The sequence below is a fragment of the Propithecus coquereli genome, unplaced genomic scaffold, assembly GCF_000956105.1.
Source record: "Propithecus coquereli isolate 6110/MARCELLA unplaced genomic scaffold, Pcoq_1.0 Scaffold295, whole genome shotgun sequence".
Taxonomy (NCBI): Eukaryota; Metazoa; Chordata; class Mammalia; order Primates; family Indriidae; genus Propithecus; species Propithecus coquereli.
The window spans coordinates 3659051-3681027 of record NW_012148563.1 but is presented as its reverse complement, the minus strand read 5'-3'; the positions used below and the strand labels follow the sequence as shown (position 1 = coordinate 3681027).

Below are 21977 nucleotides of genomic sequence, written 5' to 3'. Positions count from 1 at the left end.
TTCCCAGAAACCCTCACCTTGTTTCCCCCAAGCCACAGCTGACGCCGTTTGCCCCAGGCCCGGGCTCTGGTTCCTTCGGAGCACACCCGGGCCCCTCTCTGGGTCCTGGGAGTCGACCCAACTGTCCCACAAGAGAGGGGCCTGAGAAGGCGGGTCTGGGAGCAAAGCAGGTCAGGGCTACGGAAGCGGGAGGGACGGGGCCTCCTGTCCTCAGCGCCCGGGGATGCCTGAGGCCCCTCTGGCCCCCACTGGCCGGGCCTGGAGAGAAACCTGGATCCGGAGGGAGACGGGAGCTGCCCATGGCCTCCAAGGGTCGGTGCCAGGGCTGGCGCTGGGCTGGACCCGACTCCTGACTGGCGGCCCTGTGACAGCGGGGACATGGCGCTCAGCACCCACAGAGCGTCCTTGTTTACAAAGGTGGTGCCTCGTCACGTGAGAGAGGAAGCGCGTGGAGGCTGAGCCGGCCCCGTGCGGGACCCCGTCAGACCTGGGGGCTCTGCGGATGCCTGAGCCACCCTGAGTCATGCCACCTGCTCGTAGGGGAGCCGTCAGATGCTACCCCCTGCCTCTCTCAGGAGGCTGCTGGGAGCAAGCGACCAACAGGCCCGAGAGCCACCCGGGGATATCCCCGCCATGCCTTGGGCGGGCCTCGCCCCGAGGGGAATTTCGTCTCATGTAGAGCCTTTGTTTGACGGAAGTCATCCCAAGACACAGAGGAAGGAGAGCGCCCTGCCCCCCTGCTTCCTGCCACCTCCCTGGGGGCTGCCCTTCGGGTGGGGGGTGGCACAGAAGAGCTGGGCGGGGCCTCCTTTGTCCCCAGAAGTTCAGTGCCAACAGGCAGAGGCTGTCGTGGGGAGAGCCCGGAGCCCACCCAGCCAGCCCCGTGCGCAGCGGACACCCCGCCTGGAGCCCCAGAGCAGAGGCTGCCCCTGAGGTGGCACTGAGGTGGCCTGGTGCTGACCCTGTCCCAGGGCCCTTCCCTGTCCACAGCTCCCTGGGCCACTCTGGGTTCAACCCTCCTGTGTGCGGCTGCTCCGGGACACCGGCCTGGCCCAGAGGCAGGAACAGCTGAGGCTGGGAGAGCTCGAGCCGCTGTCCCGCTGTCCGGGGCCCTCGGCGCCTTTCTCTGAGGTCCTGGCAGCCCGAGGGCGGCAGAGCTTCTTGTCCCCACTATGCAGGTGTCCCGTGACCCGACCCTGTGGCTGCTGAGCTCAGAGCTTGGTGTGGCAGCTGCAGAGCCCAAGGCCGTGTGCACCGGGCTGTGCCATCCGACGACCCCGGTGGCCCGAGCCGGCCTGAGCCCTGGAGGGGACGGAAGCTCCTTGTCAACGAACAGGCAGAATAAACGTGGGCCGCTCCACGGGGGTGACGGGGAGCTGCCACGGGGACCGGTCCCCCGGGAGCCCCCCTGGATTAGTGCTCCTGGGCGGGGCTGGAGGGCTGGGTCCACTTGGAGACGTCCAGGAAGACGGCGGAAGCCCCGTGGTAGAGCCAGAGGCGAGGCAGCGCGCCGTGGCGCGTCCAGGCGTCCCGCACGGTGTCGTAGGCCTCCATCTCCACGTGGTAGTCGCCCTCCATGCCCTGCCAGCGGCCACCTGTCACGTACAGCGCGTCACCCAGAGGCACCAGTGCGCCGTTCTCGTGCAGGCTGTGCAGGGACTGCACCTGTGGACGGCCAGCCGGTCAGGGTCAGGGTGGCCAGCAGGCAGTGGTGAGGGGTGCCCTTGGCAGGGCGGGGGACAGGCGGAGAGGACGGCCGGCCGCCCGGCCCTGTCCCATCCGAGGCACCAGCGCACTGACTGAGGCCTTCATCCCTGGCCCTGCGGCTTCCTCAGACGCTCCCTCTCCAGCCCCGTCACAGGGATGGTGTTGTCAGCCCCGGAGTGACAGGGGACCCGAGGCCTGACCTGGAGCTGCCTCCCAGCTTCCCGCAGCTCTGGGAGGACACACGTGTGACTCAGCCCCGACAGACACCCAGGGGGCCAAGCCCACCCTTGGCCAGGCCCGTGGCCTCAGAAGGGCCCTGGAGAGGGGTTGGGGGTCAGGGCCGGCAGGTTTCCAGGGGCTGGAGGGAGACGTGGGGCCTTCGGGAAAAGCCTGGGCGGGTGGGGGCCTGTGTGGCCTCCAGAAGAAGACAGTAATGCGGCCGCCCCGGCCCAGGCCCAGAGAGGGCAAAGGGGGTCCCAGCAGTGCGGGGCCCAGCCCAGAACTGTGGCTCGGGGCTGGGAGGGCCTAGGAGGAGCTGGCCTGGCAGGGCCCACCCTGCACCTGTGTCACCGCGGTAATGGGGTCTTCGGCTCCCTGAGTGCCGACGCCAGGGGACAGCTCTGCGCAGCAGCACCCTGCTGCCGCCCGGTCGGCCAGCACAGCCTGCGAGGGGGCTGCAGGAAGGATGCCACCTTCTCCGCTCCAGGGACTGGGACCTCGAGGCAGGCGGCAGGCCCAGGGCACCTGGCTGGGCGCTGAGTCCTGTCTCCCTCCCGTGAAGGGCGCAGGGGCTGGGGCAACGGGGAGCACAGACGCTGGCTGCCCGGCTTTGTCCGCTCAGGACCCCCGTGTGCCCGCCCTGGGCCGGGAGACGCCTCCTCCTCCTTTTTCGCTGAAGCACCTGCTGCCTGAGCCCGGTTTTGCTGCCTGAGAAGGACGGCAGATCGGCGAGCAGGGGACAGAGCACGGGTGGTGACCAGCAGCCCGTGGGCCTCCTTCTCCCACCATCGTCATCTCCGCCACCCTTAGGGGGCTCGGGCCAGGGCACCGCCGTCACCCGTGTTCGGGGGAGAAAGCCAGGGTTGGCCTTCCCTGCGGGCCCTGCAGACACCGACCCGCCGCTGTTCCCAGGCCTGCTCTCTGTCATGCGGGGACCCGGGGGCGCTGGGCGGCGGGGCCCACCTTCTGCCACAGGTTGGCCCCGGGGTCGTACACGTAGACCTTCTTGGTGTTGTCGCCGATGAGGTAGAGTGCCCCGTGCAGCGCGGCGCAGCGCGGCGAGGACAGGTACTTGGGCAGGAAGGGCGAGGCGATCACGCTCCACGCGTCTGTGGGATGTGAGCACCGGGGCCACCTTCACCGGGGTCGCCAGGGTGTGCTTGCCCCTTGGAGGGACCCAGGGCAAGGTGCCCTCTGAGCCTCAGTGAACTCGTCTGTACAATGGGAGTGAGCCCTCGGGGCTGGGAGCCGGGGCTGAGTGCACACACCCTGCCGCTCAGGGCCTCCCTCTGCCTCTGGGAGAAGAGGCGCAGCCCCCTCCTCACACAGCGGCACCACAGGGAGGGGCCCGTGGAGGGTGCGGGGGTCCCTCGGGAACCTCGCCCTCGGAAGGGGTTTTGGCCTGGTAGCCCCCCGCCCCCACAACTGGGGACAGCCCGGAACATCGGCGCCTCTGCCTCCTCCCTCCCCGCCTCTGCCCCAGGTCCGATAACCAGGTGGGCCCCTGGGGCCCCAAGCAGACCCAAGCCTAGTCGGTCTGTCTCGGGGTCCTCACTCCCCACTGCAGAACGGGCCCTGCCAGCATCTTCGCCGTCCAGGGTGTGGAACAGGATTCGAGACCAGGGCTGGGCGCCGCTGAGCTCGGAGAGGCGCGCAGTCCAAAGACTGAGCTGGGCCGCTGGCCTTGGAGGGCGGGGTCACTACTCCTGGCCGACGAGGCCATTCCAGGCGGACGAAGCAGCCAGGCAGCTTCCAGGACCTGGGCCTCCTCGTCACTGGGCCACTGGGCAGCCTGCACCGCAGCACGTCCCCCGGCTGTCGCACAGGTGCCAGGGCAGGACAGACGTGCAGCTTGCTGCTAGGCAGGGACCAGCCGTGACTGCGGAGACGACCCCTCGCCCTGACGCCTCAGGCCCTGCCTTCCTCCCCGTCCCTCCGCCTCTGACGGGCGGTGCCCCGTGTGGGCAGCCCGTGGCTGCCGGCCCACCTGTCCCTGGGAGCTGCCCGCCCTCACCTCGCTGGGGTGGACTGTAGCCTCTGAGGGGCCTGTGGTCACCTGTCCTTTGTCCCCTGGCGCCCCCCACGCGGTGGCCCGGCTCACCTATGACAGGGTTGTAGCACTGCAGGGCCAGAGCGTTGTACTTGCAGGCGCAGGAGCCCACCAGGTAGAGCCGGCCCCGGCAGCCGGCGGCGGCGAAGTTGCTGACGTACTTGAGGGCGGGGCTGACCGGCGTCCAGCTGTCCGTGTAGGGGTCGTAGCTCTCGACCTCCACCGCGTCCAGAGCGGTGCCTGCGGGGACACGGGAGGGCCTCCTGGAAACTCAGGGCCCAGGGCTTCATGAGGCAGCAGGGACCACCTGGCCAAGGGCCGGAGGGTACGGCCTCGGGCGTCGTCCCCATTTCACAGACAGGGACACCGAGGCTCTGGGGGACGAGGGAACCTGCCCAGGGCCACGGCGAGCAGAGGTGTGCGGATGGGCGCTTGGACCCGAGGATGCCCGCTGCAGAGTGCGAGATGGGCCTAATCTCGGGAAGGTGCTGCCCCCAGACGTCGCACAGGGTGGGTCGCTTCCCAGGGTGTTTTGAACCAGAACGGGGGGAGTCAGTCCCAGGAGGGGCGGGTGGCAAGATGTCAGCCCCTGGAGCTGCAGGCCGTCCCCCACCAGTGCCCGATAGAGTCTGGATGGTCAGTGATGGGGCCGTCACGGGGAGGGAGGTCACACCCTGCTCTCTGGGCCCTCGGCCTTGGTCTCTGTGACAACCGGGGAACTCAGAATGCTCTGGGCCGGGAATGGCGTGTGCTTTCTGCTCTCTGGCTGGGGACGGGGCAGCCACTGAGAGGACGGGGCCTGCCGACACCGCTGGGCACGAGGAGCGGCCTCCGGGCCAGTTTGTCGCCTGCAGAGCTTTGGGGCCACATGCATCTCGTTTTTTAATATTCCTCTAACCAGCAAGGTTCCTGGGGCGACTCCTTGCTGTAGTTCTGGGGTGCCGGGGGACAAGCAGCCGCATGCTCAGGCTGGGGGTCGGGGGAACAAAAGCAGCAGCAAAGGGGCCACCGTGGGCCCCTCATCACAGCGGCCGCCCCGTGAGCCCAAGCGGAGGGCTGAGCCACGGGCCTGGGACGGCTGCTCCCCACCCCCTGCAGCTCCCACCAGGCCTCCTTCTGGGGAGCGATGCGTCCTCCGGTGTCTCTGTCCCCAGGGTGCATCGGAAGCGCTGGCCATCGAGGACGCCCAGGCCTTGGGTCCTGAAGGCCCACCCGGCCGGGAGCCCTGGGGGCTCGCTCGACCCCCAGACAAGGAGCTGCCGAGGGCCGCCATGGGGAGATGCGCCTCTGTGGCCCCTCGGGCCAGTGTGGCCCTCCTTCCCGGGGCTGCAGGGGTGAGAGGCTGGGACCCGCCCCAGGGAGGGGCGGAGAGGGCAGCTCACCGCCGATGGCGTAGATCTCCCCGTTGAGCGCGGCGCTGGCGTGGTTGGTGCGCGCCTTCAGCATGGGCGCCACGGGCTTCCAGGTGGCCTCCTTCAGCGGGAAGCACCAGGCCTGGGTGGTTGACCAGGCGTCCGTCTCGGTGCCCCGAGAGCCACCTGCCAGAAGAGGTTGCGTCCACACGGGCACCAGCACGCTAGGTCTCCAGGCCAGTGGGGTGGGTGCCGACCTGCGGCCCCCTCCCTCCCGTGCCAGGCCGTGACCACGAACTCTGAGCCGGGGTGGGACCCCTGTGGGTGGCGCAGTCTAGCTGCGTGGCTTTGGGCAGCTGCCTCCTTCCCCCACAAACAAGGGGCACAAGATCGGCGGTTTCAAGCCCCCATCAGGGGAAGTTCTGCCCCCAACCAAATCTCGGATATAGAAGCACAGAGTGACCCCCCGCACCCCAACACGGTCCCTTCTGGGGAGGCCCTGGCTGCAGGAGCACAGCGGGGCGGGCCCTGGGCCCACGTCAGGCAGTGGACACGGAACGGCCTCCAGCACAAGTGGACCTGTGACTTTTACATTTCCTCGTTGTCACCTGTGTGGAAAGGTCTGGAAGAGCCCTGACTCAAGCGTCAGGGATCCCGCTGAGTGGGGGAGATTGGTTTTGGGTGGCTGCACTGTGCCAGCTGCCTGGCCGGGCATGGTGTCTCTGGAAGGGCCCCGACCTGCCCACCTGTGACATAGATGTCGTTGTTCAGGGCCGCCAGGGAGAAGCCCCACTTGTGGTAGTCGGGGAAGTCTGGGAGCGCCGTCCACTTCTCTGGCAGGAGAGGGCAGAGGGGTCAGGGTGTCTGGCTCCCTGCTGGGGCCCTCCCCGCCCGGCCCTCCCGGGGTGCCTCTTCCACGCACTTGCTGCAGAAACGTCCCCCTCGCTGTTGGGAAAGGGGGGGGCAGGGCCGGCCGGCTGCAGAGGTGGGGAGACAGCCAGTGGGCGGGGCCCGAGCAGGCCCTGGGTGCTTGGTCCCACTGTGGCCGCCAGCGCCCACACCGCCCCCAGAGCCCGGCACCCAGACTTGCACCCGGGGTGCCGAGAGGCCGAGCAGGCCTTGGGGACTGGGGTCTCACCCTGACCTTGCAGTTGGCCCATGAGACCCCAGATGGACCCTTCAGCCCCTGGGTCTGGTCCCCTCATCGGAGGGGGTGCAGTTTACGTGGGTGTCATAGTGGCTTAGAACACAAACGTCATTCCTTCACTCATTCCTCATGCATTCATTCATTCGTTCCTCCTGAGCACCCCGTGTGCCCCGTGGCAGCCAGGCGCCTATGGGGATCACACACAGGCCTTGCGGCAGGCACAGCAGAGTCCAACTCCTGGTTCTCGTGCACCGGCTGTGTGGCTTTGGACAAGCCCCAGCCTTAGTTTCCTCGTCTGTAGAATGGGGCTAATCCCCGGGCAGGTGTGGGGAATTGCAGAGATAATGTGTGTCTGGCAGGCAGTTACTCCTCCACGGGGTGGCTGTTAGGGTTAATGTCGCTGTTCTCGTGAGGGGCAGAGTCAGACCTGCCTCATGGAGCTACGTGGGGTACACGGAGGCAGGGATGAGAAAACGCTTTGCAAAAGTCAAAACGAGACAGTAAATGCGAAAGTCCTATACATGGACAGCTTTCGGGTATTTGCGGGAGACACCCAAGACTTGGGGGTGTCCCCCAGGAAGACGGTTTACCACAGTTTTCGGGACATGTGGAATTGCGGGCCTCCCTGGGAGCAGCGCCTGGCACTGTGGTCAGGGACTCAGTGTCCCATGACTCATGTCTCTGTCACCCCGGGGTGGGGACTGCCCAGCAGTCAGCAGGCCCTTCCTGCCAGAGTCCCCCACCCTGTGCCCCCCCGGCCGGGTCTGAGGGACAGCTGCTCCGTCCTGACGTCAGCCCCAAATCCCCTCTCGTCAGCCCCTGACGGGGACAGCCGGCCCTGGGCTTCCTGGAGCCCGCCAGCCTCTGACGCCATGGGGCCGGCTGGCGACTGCCGGTGCCCCAGGACACCCGCCGACCCTCTGTGAAGAGCTCCCGGAGGCCAGCACAGGCCGTGCAGAGCCCCTGCAGAGGCCCCCGCTCCTCCCTCCGTCCCGACGGCAGGCCCAGCCTCCGTGCTCACAGGGCCCCTCGCTGCACGGCCTTGCGGGGGGCTGCCAGGAGCCCCTTTCCCGGATGGGGAAACTGAGGCTCTGAGAGGTGAAGTGACTGCTCCAGGGCTGGACCTGGATCCCCGTCTGGCTTGACCCGGAACCTGAGCTCTGCCCCAGGCTGCCGCACCCCTCCAGCCCAGTCTCCCCTCGAGGCCTCAGTTCCCCCTTCAGGTGCGCAGGGCAGGCGGCACCAAGAGGCAGCCCTGGCCCGGCCCCCCACGCGGCGCAGCCTGGGCAGCAGAGCCCTTCACAGCAGCCTGGGGCCTGGAAGAGACCTCAGTGTGGGGAGAGGGAACTGCAGTGCCCGCAGTGCAGCACGGCCCCCGCCTGCCACCGTGGCCCCCAGGCCTCTCTGCGGCCCCCAGCGAGGCCCACCCAGGCCCCTCCTGCGCGGGCGGGTGGTGGACGTGGGCAGCGTCCCTGGGCTGACACCTGGGCGCGGGCAGGGTACTCACTGGCCTTGGTGTTGTAGAAGGTGAAGTTCCCGGGGCGGGGGGCGGGCTCCTCACCCGCCTCGTCCTCCTCCAGCGCCCGCCCGCCCACCACCACCAGAACCTCCTCCAGCTTCTGCGGGAGGGCCGGCCGCACCTGCGGGGAAGGCCGGGGTCAGAGCGGCAGGGCGGAGCCCCCTGCGCCCCAGGCCCACGAGTGTCCCTCTGTGCCGGCGCCCACACGTGGGCCGGGAGGGCCTCAGCACCTGTGAGCCCGTGCAGGTGTGCGTATGTGCGTGCACGTGTGCCGGCGTGCTGCTGTGGTGCGGACCGCCCAGAGCCCGTCCCCAGTGCCCCACAAAGGCCTCCGCTGCCCCTGGCCTGCCTGCAGCAGCCGCACTAGGGTGGCCTGGCCCGGCGGGAAACACGGGAACGCTGCTCGTGGAATGGTCGGTAAGTCACCACGGCCCAGGGCTCCCAGGATCCTAGGATCCCACAGCCGCCCTGGTCCCTCCTATGGGATGCCCGGGCCTCTCACCACCAGCAATGACAAGATGACCCCCGGCCAGCACCAGCAGGAGGCCAGGCCCTGTGACTGGCCGGTGCCAGGGCTGGATTCTGCCCACCACACACTCCACCCTCGGCCTGGGAACCACCAGCCTGAGTCACATCTTCGTCCCCAGACTTGGCTCCAAAGGAGCACCCTGGAGCAAGGCCTCTGAGCAGGCCGCCCGGCAGCTCACCGACCCGACAGCTCCTTGTCTCAGCAACACCCGGGCCTGTCACTTCCCCGGGACCTGCCCTGCCCGCCAGGCCTGCTGGCAGCACAAACAGGAAGTTGCAGCCCATAAATGTTTAAATGGCTTCCTCGGGGACAGGTGGTGGCGGGCTGCCATGCCTGTCTGTGCCTCCTTGCCTCCCCCGAGCTCCTATCCCTCCTCCAGGGCCCAGCTCAGATGCTGCCTCCTCCAGAGAGTCCTCCCTGACTGCCCGCCCCTCCGAGGATGCCCCCAGCACCCTGCGCAGGTGCCACCCAGCCCGGCCCTTCCACTCTGCCTAAGGTCTGTTTCCAGTTTGTCCTCCTGGGGCTGTGGGCTTTTCCAGGACAGGGTTCGAATGTTATCACTTCTGGGTTCCCCTCCCCTCACATCCAGGGTATGGCACACACAGGGCACGCTCTGTACTCGTGGGGTGAATGGTGACACCCTCGCAGGTAACTGGCCCAAGGCAGGGAGCATCGCAAGGTAAGGGGACCTTGGGACACCCACCGCGTACTCTCCCTCCCGAGGCCGGCGGGTCTGTGGGCTCTTCCGCCGGCTTCCCAGGGATGGGAGCCCCCGCCCGGCACTCACCCCACCGTGGCCCTGGGCCAGGGCCGCCCTGCATGCCTCCGACTCCCGGATCAGAGGCTCTGCGGCCAGCAGCTCCTGCACGCAGGGCCCGGGCATGGCGTCCAGGTGCACCAGGCCCAGCAGCTCGGGCAGGTGGGAGGCCCGGGCCGGCGGGTCATGGCGCACCCAGCGCAGCAGGGCCTCGAGCCGGCTCTGCTCTGGCTGCACCTGCAGCAGGTCGCTGGCCAGACAGGCGGCCAGCCGGTCTCGGGGCAGCTGCAGGAACTCGTCCTCGCGTGCCACGGCCTCAAAGTTCTCCCGCAGGAAGGCCCAGGCCTTGGCAGCCACGCCCAGCAGCCCCTGCTGCTCCCCAAACTCGCAGATGCCCAGGCAGTTGGCAGCGTCCAGCTGCTGCTGCAGGTAACGGCCGCAGACCTTCTGCACGGCGGGGAAGTGGAGGCGCGCGGCCGTGCGTGTCAGTGCCTCCACGTTGCTCTGGGTGACGGTCAGCCGGCCCGTGTACACGAAGTCCACCAGCTGCCCCACCACGGCCGGCTCCACGTCCCGCAGCTCCACGCGCGCGGAGAAGCTCTCTGCAAAGTTGCCCGTGAACATGGCGTGGAAGTAGGGGCTGCTCAGGGCCAGGAGGCTGCGGTGACAGGGCAGCTCCCGGCCACCCACCAGCAGCGTGACGTCGGCCAGCTTGGGCTGAGAGCGCAGCCGCTGCAGGCCTTCCAGCATGTCCTGGGCATGCGAGGGCAGGTGGAAGTCCAGGTCGTCCACATTCCGCACCATGGTGCCCGTGCCCGCGAGGGCCTTGGCAACGCACCCGCTGACGGGGAGCAAGCGCCTGGAGCCACCCGAGCACCTGGGGAGAGAACGGAGTGGGCTCTGGCGAGGGGCTGGTCTCAGCAGCCAGAGCGACCAACCGGTCCCACCGCCTGCCCGTTAGTCCTTTCCTTCCCGCAGCAGTTGCGGCCGGGTGAGCATGGACAGCTCGCGATTCCCTGTCCCCACCATCTCCCTTAAGCCCGGCATGTGGCCCTGTCAGGGAGGCGCTAGCGTCCTTCCCACTCGACGGTGAGGAAGCTGTGGCTCAGGGACAGGGAGACCTACCGCAGCCTGGCAATTAGGGCAGGACAGGGCCGGCAAGAGAGCTCTGGGCTCCGCAGAGCAGACCCCCAGCGCGTGGGGTCCCCCAGGCACCCGAACTCCCTAGAGGCGGCCTCTGTCCTGGATCCAATACTGCTGGGGGGGCCTTGGGGGCGTTTGAGAGGCTCCCTGCTTCACTGATCCTGTCTGCCGTGACCTTGCTGGGCGACCTTGGGCCAGCCACGTGCCTCTCTGGGCCTGTTTTCTCATCTGCTGATCGAGAGGCTGGCGGTAAAAGTGGCTCCAGGCACCATCCTCAGCGTGGCAGCTCTTACTCCCTCGGCGCCCCACGCGCCAGGCCGCGCCAAGCCTGGCCGTGCCTTAATCACGTAGCCTCACAACCGTCCTGGCAGGTGGGTGCAATCTTTGCCCCTTTTACAGTTGGGGAAACTGAGGCACATAAGGCTGGTGTCACATGCCCCAAATCGGATAGCTGGGAAGTGGTGGAGCTGGGGTTGAACTCAGAGCCAGGCTTGGGGGCCCAGGCTCTGAACCCCGCATGACACCTGGCCGGGTGCAGGGCACTAAATACAAACAGCCGAAGGCAGCTTTCTGGGGCTGATTTCACATGTCAGCGTTCCCGTCATCGACTCAGCAAATCCGCTTCTGGGATGACGTGAATATGCGCATGTTTATTTGTGTACTTCTGGCATTTGCGGTAAGACAACCAGGCCAAAGAAAGGTGAGGTCTGCACAAAGGTGCTCCTTCCCAGCCACTCCCGGCCGCCCGGGCTGCGGAGCAGAGACGCGGTTCTCCACTAGGGGGCGCCGCGCAGGGCCGTCCAGCGGCTCCGTGGGCAAGGGGACAAACGCCTGAGAAATCAGCGGGAGGAAACCACAGAGCTCCATGGAGAGAACCAGGGAACTGCAGACCGTGGGCAGCCGGACGCAGGTGCAGGGTGGGGGAGCTCGAGGCGCCTCCACTTCCCGGCCCGCTGGGGCCTGTCTCCATCCCACCCGAGAGCCGCTAGGGCCTCCCTGGACCGGCCGCCCGACGCCCCAGCACCCCTGGCCGAGCGTCCACCCTCCTGGCCCCTTAGGGAGGTGCTGCGGCCCAGGGAGGGGGGCTCCGCCCTCCCAGGGCGACGGGAGACGGCAGAGCCTGCGTGGGCGAGGGGGGCCGTCCCTGGGCCGCTGCCCACGGGCCTCGCATTCCGGTCATTGTTGTACGTCCTTGGCCAGCTGCTGCTGTGGCAGGTGCAGCCACCTTCCCCAGGGGCCCTGGGGGTGCCCACTGCCACCTGCTACCCTGCAGTCCCAGCATGGGGCGGGGGCGTCCAGAGGGTCTCAGAGCCTCACCCCAGTGCCTGCCCAGGCCCGGAGCCAGGAGACGTGAGCAGGCAGGACAGCGAGCGGCTGAGGCCTGGCTCTGGCTGGTATCTGGCTGCTGTGGCCCCGGCTGCAGTCCGAGGGGCATCTGGCCTCCCCCTGCCCCTCTCCAGCCTGGACACTGAGGGAACCGTGTCTGCTGATCCCCGAGCCTGGCTGGCCTGAGGGTGGGGGGTCTCCAAAGCTCTCTGCTGCGCCTGCCCCGGCCCCACCTCCCTGCCCGATGCACCCACTCCAGAGCCCCCAGTCCTACCTCTCAGTCGCCCTGGGACCCTGCTGCTGAGGACACAGCCCGAGAGCAGGGCTGCCCGCCGGCCGCGAGGGGGCTGGAGGGCCTGCTGGGCGGGGCTCGGCTGGTGGCCACGTGGGGACAAGAGGGTATTTTTAGCCTCTGTGCACATCGTTTGGGAGGGTCAGGCGGTGAGGGATGGACCGTGGGGCCAGGAGTGAGGTGCCAGCTCTGCAGACGGGCCCCACCCGCGCTGGCCCAGGACAGACCACAGGAAGGCTCCGGGGCCAGGACGCGCTTCGATCCTCCCCATGGTGTTGGGCTGAGCTGGGGGTGGGGGTGCAGCTGCCCCACCAGTTTCCTCATCTGCAAGATGGGGCAGTGGGGCCTAAGCGGGGGACCCACAGGTCTCGGGGAGCCCCGGCTCAGGGCCTGGACACAGGCAGGTGACACTCTCACTGTGGGTCTTGGTGCCTGTGTGGCCTCTTGTTCCTCTGTCAAGTGGGAATTGTGAACCAATGCAGGTTGGTCAGCAAAGTCTTTCAGAGCTCGGGGTCTGTGGCGACCGTAGGGAAGACTTTGGTGGTCAAAGGGAGTGCCCAGAGATGTGAGCAGCCATGCTCAGGTGCCCCCCAGCCACGGCAGGGCCAGGAGATCCCGGGGCCCCTTCCCGAGCCACATGTTCATCTTGGAAAACAGAGAAATACAAAGCAGGAAAGTCCACCCGTAAAAGACAACTGCCATCAACGTGCTGGCGTCTTCCCTTCCAGCCGTCGACGAGTCGCAACACTGGGGTCGCTGCATTTGTGGGTGTGTGTGCTCTTCCGTCACGCGAGCACGGGCACTTCTGACACGATCGGTGTTTGGAATGTGGCTGTACGTTTTGTCCCAGCGGGGACTATCTCCCTTCGCAAGCTGCGAGTGGTGTCCAGTCACTTCTACTGACGGACATTCGGGTTGTTCCCATCTGGGACTGGTGTGACGACGACGGCATCGCGTCTGTGGTTATTGCCCAGAAGAGAATCTGAGTTGAAACCACCCATTTAAAGTGTGCGAGCATCTTTCAGACTTAACGCACTTACCAGAGGGGCTCCGGCTGGGATGAGTGTGTGCACCTCCCGCCACCCGAGGTGTGACCGTCCCCGCCGCTGGCCCTGGCACGGGATGCCCCCGACTGCCCCCTTCCTCCCCTGGGCTTCCACGGCTTTCCTTGCACACAGCAGCTCTTACTCCAGCTGGGAGTTATCTGGGGCATGGGGTCCCATGAGCTCATCCTTTGCTTCTTTCGGAAAAGCTCACCCAGGCTGTCAGCTCTATTGCCCACAGCCTCCCCTCCCGGGGACCTGCCGCAGCAACTTCATCTCGGTAGTGCTTTCCGTGTGCGAAGACTTGGCCTCTCTGTTCCAGCTCGAGTGACTGTTCTGGGGTCAGGACACCGCGTGTGGTGGGTCGCTGCTCTGCAGTTCTACCTCGTGTCTGAAAGGTAAGCCTCTCTTCGTTACTCTCCTATCTACGTTTGTCTTGTCTGCTGTATGCGTCCTCTCTTGCTGCGTAACAAACCGCCCCGAATCTAGTGTCTTAGAACACCCACGCTCACTACCTCGCCGTTTCACACTGCGGAGCGCGTGCGTGGGGCGGTCGACCCAAGTGCAGTCGCCTGGAGGCTGGCCTGGGCCGGGTCCTCCACTTCCCCGTGCGGCGTCTCTGTGAGGCTGTGAGGCTGCCCCGGACGTGAGATGAGGAGAGCGACAGAGATGGAGCCACGGTGTGTGTCACAGCCCGTGTGACATTCGCAGCTTCTGCTGTGTCCCGTGGTACTGTGTGTGTGTGTGTGTGTGTGTGTGTGTGTGTGTGCGCGCGCGTGCGTGTGCGAACGTGTGTCAGAGATATATACCGTGTCTCCCAGCAGGCAGGGTCACTGGGGTCCTTCTTGCAGCCTGGCCGCCGCAGTGGGCTTTGTTCCCTTTTTCTTTCCAAAGAACTTTAGAGACATTAAAAAGAAAAAGGGGCTGGGTTTTGCACTAACCCTGCACGTTGATGTGCAGAGAGCTCACACCTTTACGAATTTATTCCAGTCACGAGGACGAAAGTGGTGGACAAAGGTTCTTTGCTGCCTTCGCTACCGTGTCCTGCTTCTCTGCGTCCTCGTCCCGCACACAAGGGCTGGGGAGATGGCCCCCCCGCCCAGTGTGGTTTGGCTCATCGGGAAGCCCTTGGGTTTCACACCTGTGTCTCGGGTCTGGCCACCTGGCTGACATCTGCAGCCCCCGGGGTGCACACGTTGGGGCTCCGGAGTCCTCAGTTGGATTTTTGCCAACTGGACAACAGATTTCTAGGCACCAAATAGGCCTTGCAGCTGCGAGTGTGCCCTGCCAGGGCCAGCCCCTGCCTGCTCCGAGGACACAGGTGAGCTGCCAGGCCAGGGTTCCCAGCCCCACCCTGGCCTACTCCCCCTAGAGGCAGGGTGTCTGCAGGAGGTCACTTGGGGGTCAGCCCTGAGCACCCCAGCAGAGATGTCCCCTCCCTCCTCTGGCCACAAACCTGGATTTGAGCCCCCGCCTCACCCCTCACTGGGCAGCCCACCCAGGTCCTCCAGGAACCCTAAGGTTTGTGGGGTGCCCCTCTTGGCCTCGATCCTGCCCCTCAGCTGGGAAACCAAGGCCCAGATGCCACGGAGGGACTTGCCTGAGGCCACGGTGAGTGGGCAGGGGTGCCCTGAGCCAGGAGTGCCCTGAGCACTCGGCCAGGAAGTGACCTGGAGGGCTCAGTGCGTGCCACACCCCCCTCCTTAGGCCCTTAGAGCTGACCGTCAGCAAGGGGTACACAAGGGACGGGAGACACCGGAGTGCCCAACCTCCTGACCACCCAGCCAGGGCCCAGCCCAGACCCTCCCTCCGCCCTTGCCTCCTGCCAGCCGGCGCAGGGCAGCGCCCGGCGGAGCAGCCCTCTCTGTCTCTGCTGGTGGCGTGTTGGATCCAAGAGCCAGGGCCCCGCTGCCCGAGAGACAGCGTCCTGGTGCTCCCAGCTGCCAGCGGCGCCCTGCTCCTTAGACATACTCGGGCTGCTGTGCGTCAGAGACAAGGGTGACGCCCAGGACAGAGGCTCTCCCACCCAGGCCCTCAGTCCACCCTCACCAGGACCCGGGAGTGGGCAGGGCAGGGCAGCACGCGGCAGGGGACGGGAGGCTTTGGCCTGGCGCCGCGGCAGAACTGGGTGAGGACTCGGCCTCTGTGGGCACAGGCGCTGCCCAGGGGCAGGGGCAGGGTGAGCGGCCAGGACTGGGGAGCTCTATTTAGCAACCTCGTGTGCACGGCCGGCTCTACGAGAGGGTCTTCGGCAGGGGAGGAAGCCGGGGAGCCCTCCTGGAGCTGGGTGGGCGCTGCTTCCCTCCAACTCAGCCAACCGAGGGCGCGTCCCGAGTGCCGTGCGAGAGGGCTCTGAGGCGAGTCCTTGTTCCGAGGAGACGCACGTGGGAGAGGGACCACGTAACGCGGGCAACGGGCAGGGCGGGAGGGTGAGCAGGCCGTCCACCAGGCTTGCCCGGCTTACCGGCTGCAGGGCGTTAGCAGGCGAGAGGAAAGAGAAAACCCAACACACCCCCAACCCACTCTGGGGACAGGTCACTCTCCAAAGTTGAACATCTCGGCTTCTTTCTCCTTCCAGAAGGCGAAGCTTCGGTCGATGTAGCCGCAGATGTCCTTGCTGTTGAAACTGCCCTGCTGGGAGCCGCCCCCCAGCCGCCGCGCTGTGGGCCTGGGGCCGCTGCTGGGGACGCTGGTGTGTGGCAGGGGTCCGAGCGGGGTCAGGCCTGACTTGCGGCCAGGCTCCGTGTCCCAGGTGGGACTCTGGCTGGAGCCAAAGAAGCGGGCCTTGATGTCCTCAAAGCCGTCAGTCCAGGCACGGCGGCCGGCGGCCACCTCGTCGGTCACGGCCTTGTGGAAGGCGCGCACGGCCTCCCAGCCGTGGGCGCCCAGGTGCTCAAAGACCTCGAAGCAGAGCAGGTGGCGCATCTTTCGCTCCTCGGCCGGCAGGTCGCACTCCAGGAGCTGGAAGTAGCCCAGCATGAAGAGGTCCAGCGAGAGGCTGCTGTAGGGCACAGGGGCCCCGGCCACATGGGGCAGGAACTGCTCTGGGGACAGGGGCCCTTGGGGCCGCCGGCTCAGCCGCTGCAGCTGGCGGGCCGGCACGTGAGCCATGATGGTCTTCCAGTGGCCCAGCAGGTGAGAGATGATGCTGCGCTGCTGCCACAGGTGGCTGAGCTGGCGACCGTCGCCAGGGGGCAGGGAGGACAGCCTGGGGCTCCTGGCTGCCCCCTGCGCCCGTGGCCCCGCACGGCGGGCTTCTAGGGTCCTGCAGGCTGCCGCCTTGAGGGCCGGTGTGCAGGCTGACTTCTTCCAGTGGCTGAGGAAGAGCATGACGATGCGCTCCTTGCGCAGGGTGGCTGGGTCCCGGCCGGGCGCGGGGCCGGCCTCTGACGGGGGCTCCTCACAGCTGATGCCCGAGTCACTGGCCTCCTCTGCATCGCCCGGCCCAGACCCCCCTCCAGTCGGGCTGCTGCAGGGCTTCGGGGGGGCTGGCCAGCAGCCGCTCAGGCACTGCCCGGGCCGGGTCCCCAGCTTGCAGGGGCTGAGGCTGGAGCCGCAAGGCAGGTTGGGGGCCGCCTCAAAGTTGCCCCGCAGTGTCCGCACAGACACCCCCCACTCCTGGATCTCACGCTGGGCCTCACTCCGAGGGGGGCTGGCCAGGGCCTCCCTGCAGGCGTGCGGGGCCCGAGAGGCCGGCTTCTCCTCTGCCTGCACCAGCCCGTTCATGCCCTTCAGCAGCAGCGACATGCTGCGCACCAGGCGGGCAATGTGGCTGCACCAGAAGGGCAGGGGCTGCCCGCCGGGTGCCACCTCCGAGGCCTCTGCAGAGCCTGTGGGCTCAGCCTTTGGGGCCGTGGCCTCCTCAGCCTCCAGCCCGGGCGCCCGGGGCAGGAAGTGGCTGTTGACGGTGATGCTGACCAGGGGCTCGGGCAGCAGGGCCTGCAGCTCGGCCGCCAGCCGGCCCAGCTCACTCTCGTACTCCTGGCAGCGGCGCCGCAGCTGCAGGTCTGCAATCTGCTTCTCCAGGTACACCAGGTCGTCCTCGGTCAGCAGCTCCCCGAAGGGCCCCAGGATGGCCTGGTGGGTCTGCGAGTACCGCCAGGCCACCTGCTCCACGGGGCCGGAGCCCCAGCCGCCGCCCTGGGCACAGGAAGGCAAGGTCAGCAGGGCCTGGGCCACAGCACGTGGAGACGGGGAGAGCGCGTGCTCCTGCCGACACAGCTCCCCGGGCGTGGCTGGCCAGCCCCAGTCCAGAGTTTGAGACACGAGGGGTTGGGGGCAGTTTTCCCCTCAAAGAGGTGGAGGTGCCGCTGCTCTGCCCCCTCCACACGGCTCCCTAATCCCCCGTATCTGCTCCGTGTTTCATCATCAGGGCCGCCCAGCTCCTTCCTGCCAGACCCGGAGCCTTCTGTGGTTGGACGGCAGCCCTGGAGCCGGGCACCCTCTGCCACCATGTGATGCATGCCCACCCTGCCAGCACCTTACCCTGCCGCAAGAAAAGCACCTGCTGTCCTGGGCAGTGTCCAGCCCACAAGGGACACACGGGGCCCCCAGGCTTTTGCCAGGCTGTGACTGAGCCGAGAGCCCTGAGCTGCTCAGCCTGCCCGTGCTCCAGGTCCCTGAGGTCTCAGCACCTCTGCAGGCTCAAAGGGGCTTCCCAGCTGGGGCAGAGGCCCCTGAGCTGCCCCCCACCCCCAGCTTTGCCCTTGAGCCCGTGGGCTTCCGGCCCTGACAAGCTAGGATGTGCTGGGCCATCAGATGGGGGCCGTCCTTGGTTCCATGAGGATGGAGACACGCGCTGTATCATGCAGCAGCTGTGAGCCACCTGTGGCTGCAGACACGAAATGTGGCTGGTGCAGCTGAGGGGCAGGACTTTCACTTTGAATGAATTTGAATTAATTTACGTAGCTGCGCATGGCTGGTATTATCGTACTACACAGTGCAGCTCTAGACCAGGGGCTGCATAACACGCTGTTTGGACAAAATCCTCTAAGGGTGAGATTCTAGCACTACGGACTGACCACACAGCGGTGAAAATCCAAGTCAAATCACGGCCCTTCTCTGCTCAGATTCCCAGGGCCCCCCAAGGCCTTACAGAGGTCCGGTAATTTCAGCCAGTTTCCTCTTCGACCTCGCCTCCGCCCGCCACCACTCCGCTCCCTCACTCCCTCCCACCGGGAACCGGCATCGCCTGCTCTCTCAGGCGGCCCCTGTGCCCTGGGACCTTTGCCCTTGCTGCTCCCGCTGCCTGCACTGTGTTGCCCCAGATTCCCACAGGGCTCCGTCCTCCCTTCCTTCTGGCCCTGCCCAGGTCACCCTCCCCAAGAGGGTGCTCCTGAGCTCCCCCGACACAGCTCTGGGCACCCTGGCCCCTGGCCCTGAGCTCCTGCTGGAGTCTGAGCCCCAGGAGGGCAGAGCCTGCCTTTTGCTGCCTAGAACAGTGTCTGGCACAAAGTTGGTGCGAGATTAAAGCCATTAGACGGAAGAGTCCATGGGACCCACCCACTAAAGCAGATGACAGGGCACAGCACAGGGTCCTCTGACCTGGCTCAACCTCCTCTTCTGGCAGAAGCAGCCGAGGCCACGGGGGAGTGTGGCATCTGGTCTCGGGTCCCAGGTCCAGGCTCCGGGCGCCCCACCTCCCACTTCCACCTGCCCGGACCAGGCCTCCCGCCCCGGCCCCCCACCTCCCTCCCCTACCTGGGCCTCAGGAGCCTGGTCTGCGCCCAGGCGCGCCTGCAGCTTCCGCACCATCACCTGCCGCTTCCACTCGGGGATGGGCCGGCCGCACTCATCCCGCGTGGGCACTAGCCCGTCGAGGTCGCCTGAGGGCAGCCCGTCCAGCTGCAGCGTGGCCAGGCCATCTGGGGTGTCCCCCGCCACAGCCATCTCTGCATCCTGTGCAGATGGAGGTGTGTCACACAGGCCCGGAGGGGACCCAGGCCCCTAGTGGAGGGGGATCCACAGGGGAGGGGGGTTGGCTCTGCCCAGGCTGCACACACAGGGCGTCCTAAGAGGAGGGTGGTGGGGGCCACAGTCAGCACTCTGCCCCCTCAGCCCCCAAAGTATGAGGCCCTCAAGGGCAAGGGCCATGGTGTCCCCTGTGGGGCCCAGGTGTGTGGTGGATTGCTGGCTGAGAGACAACCAGAGATTCCTCCCCTCCCCTGCATACGGTCTGGAAGAGGTTGCCCAGAGCATGCCATGTCCATGGGCAAACTTGCTCTCAGAACAGCTACATAGACAAAGTCTGTGCTGCAGGACTTGTCAGAGCCTTTAATGATCTGTGTGCACCCCAACTCTCCAGGAGGGACAGTGCCATGTGGCATTTCCCAGACTCACACAGACCACCTCAGGGGCTGGGAATTCTCAGGACCTATTCAGGGAAAGACTGGGCTGGAGTCCCAGCACCTGGTGCCGGAAGGGGAGGGGAAAGCGGGGAGGCCTCTTGCAGCCAGTCCTGGGCTGGCTGGGGGCCACTCAGGAGGTGGGCAGTGGGCTTCAGGCCCAGCTTCCCCGTGGGCGGCTGCTGCTCTGTGCGGTGATGGCGGCTACACGGGGGCAGGGAGTATCCGTGCGCTCAGAGGCCGGGGGGAGGGGCTTGGGCTGCAGCGGCTTTATGGGATGGCAGAGAAGGGGCCCACACTTTCTATGAGGGGGTGACAGCTGCTGCTGCCTGAAATTCCCGTCTGCTCAGAACCCAGGGGCCCTCGGGAGCCAGCCAGAGCTGCCCGGGCAGCAAGCCTGGTGTCCCCCTGTGGAGGAGGCCCGGTTGTGCTGGAGGGGCCTCCCTGGGCCCCCAAGAGGGCGCAGTGGGAGGCTGCTCAGGGGCCTTGGGGATGGGGATGGAGGGGTGGGAGGCGCACCGTGGGGGCCGCTGTGGCTCTGGTGGAGATGCCCGGGGGCGTGGTGCAGGTCATCTGCTCCCTCGGTGGCGGCTGGTCGGGCCGCCCGGGCCAGGTGGGGCTGAGAGTCGTGGCTGCTGAGAGGAGGGCAGCTGGGGCAGGGCTGGGACGACCAGACCACAGCCTCGGGGACCCCGGCCTGGGGACAGAACCTGCCTCCTGAAGGGCACAGATGGGCGCTACCCCCAGCCTGGCGGCAGCCTGCCCTGAGAACCCACTGGACCTGCTGTGCGGTGTCCACAGGGCCCGCCCAGCCTGGCTCATCGGGGTCCTGCCACGTGCCGAACCCGCGCCACAGCCCCTCCTGCAGCCTCGGGCCAGCGCGGAGCGCAGGACGCCCAGGCGCCCCAGGACCCCGCTCAGCCCCGCTGGGCCCCAAGCTTGTCCTCGTACGCCCCCTTGCAAACACACCCCAGTGCCTGCGTGAGGCACACGCCGCATCACAGCCCAGGCACGCACACACAGACACACACACAGACACACACACATATAAATAGAAACACAGATACACACAGACACACATAGACATGCACAGATAGGCACACATAGACACACACACAGATACACACAGACACACACAGACAGGCACACACACACATACACACAGACACACAGACACACACAGATATACACAGAGACACACACACACAGACACATACAGACACATACACACAGACACACAGACACCCGCACACCAATACACATATACACACAGACACCTACACACGTAGGCACTCACAGACACATACAGACCCAGATACACAGGCACCCACAGACAGGTACACATAGACACACACACAGAGACACACGAAGACACACAGAGACACACACAGACACGCAAAGACAGGCACACACACAGACACACAGACATGCACAGACAGGCACACATAGACACACAGATATACACAGAGACACAAAGAGACACACATACACACACAGACACATACACAGACACCCGTACACCAATACACATATACACAGAGACACATATAGACACACACACATACATAGACACACATAGAGACACACACACAGACACCTGCACACCAATACACATATAAATACACAGACACACACACAGGCACCCAAAGACACATATACACACACACACACATACACATAGACACACAGACACACACAGAGACACACAGACATGCACAGATAGGCACACATAGACACACACACAGATACACCCAGACACACAGATACACACAGACACCCACAGACAGGCACACATAGACACACACACAGATACACACAGAGACAACACAGACACACACACACACAGACACGTACAGACACATAGACACACACACACACACACCTAGACACCCGCACACCAATATACATATACACACACATATAGACACACACAGGCACTCACAGACACATACAGACACAGATACAGACACACAGGCACACATAGACACACACACAGATACACACAGACACACACAGACAGGCACACACACACATACACATAGACACACAGATACACATAGACATGCACAGATAGGCACACATAGACACACACAGACACACACAGAGACACACAGACATGCACAGATAGGCACACATAGACACACACAGATACACACAGACACACAGATACACACACACACCCACACACAGACACCCACAGACAGGCACACATAGACACACACACAGATACACACAGAGACAACACAGACACACACACACACACAGACACGTACAGACACATAGACACCCGCACACCAATACACATATACACACAGACACACATAGATATACAGAGAGACACACACAGACACACAGACACAGAGACACATAGACACATACACACAGACACACACATAGACACACACACAGACACACAGACACCAATACACATATACACACAGACACACACACACATAGGCACTCACAGACACATACAGACCCAGATACACAGGCACCCACAGACAGGTACACATAGACACACACACAGAGACACACGAAGACACACAGAG

The 21977-nt window shown here is 65.6% G+C and overlaps 2 protein-coding genes across 2 annotated transcripts in view; both read right to left on the bottom strand.

Moving 5' to 3' along the window:
- Positions 1-1413: 1413 nt before the first annotated feature.
- On the bottom strand, positions 1414-10084 carry KLHL30 (kelch-like family member 30). The gene is made up of 7 exons (XM_012648849.1): positions 9311-10084; positions 7983-8115; positions 6075-6161; positions 5359-5514; positions 4028-4216; positions 2890-3035; positions 1414-1665 (listed from the first exon to the last, which is right to left on the bottom strand). The coding sequence occupies exons 1-7, from the start codon at positions 10082-10084 to the stop codon at positions 1414-1416; spliced, it is 1737 nt and encodes a 578-aa protein (XP_012504303.1).
- A 3992-nt stretch (positions 10085-14076) lies between these two features.
- The window catches only part of ESPNL (espin-like), a 36335-nt gene continuing 28434 nt past the window's right edge, over positions 14077-21977 (bottom strand). Inside the window, exons 7-9 of the mRNA XM_012648875.1 lie at positions 19948-20060; positions 18785-18982; positions 14077-17224 (exon numbers count right to left, since the gene is read on the bottom strand). Of these exons, the coding sequence (XP_012504329.1) occupies positions 15620-17224; positions 18785-18982; positions 19948-20060 (1916 nt within the window). The 3' untranslated portion in view covers positions 14077-15619. The remainder of the gene's footprint in view (positions 17225-18784; positions 18983-19947; positions 20061-21977) is intronic.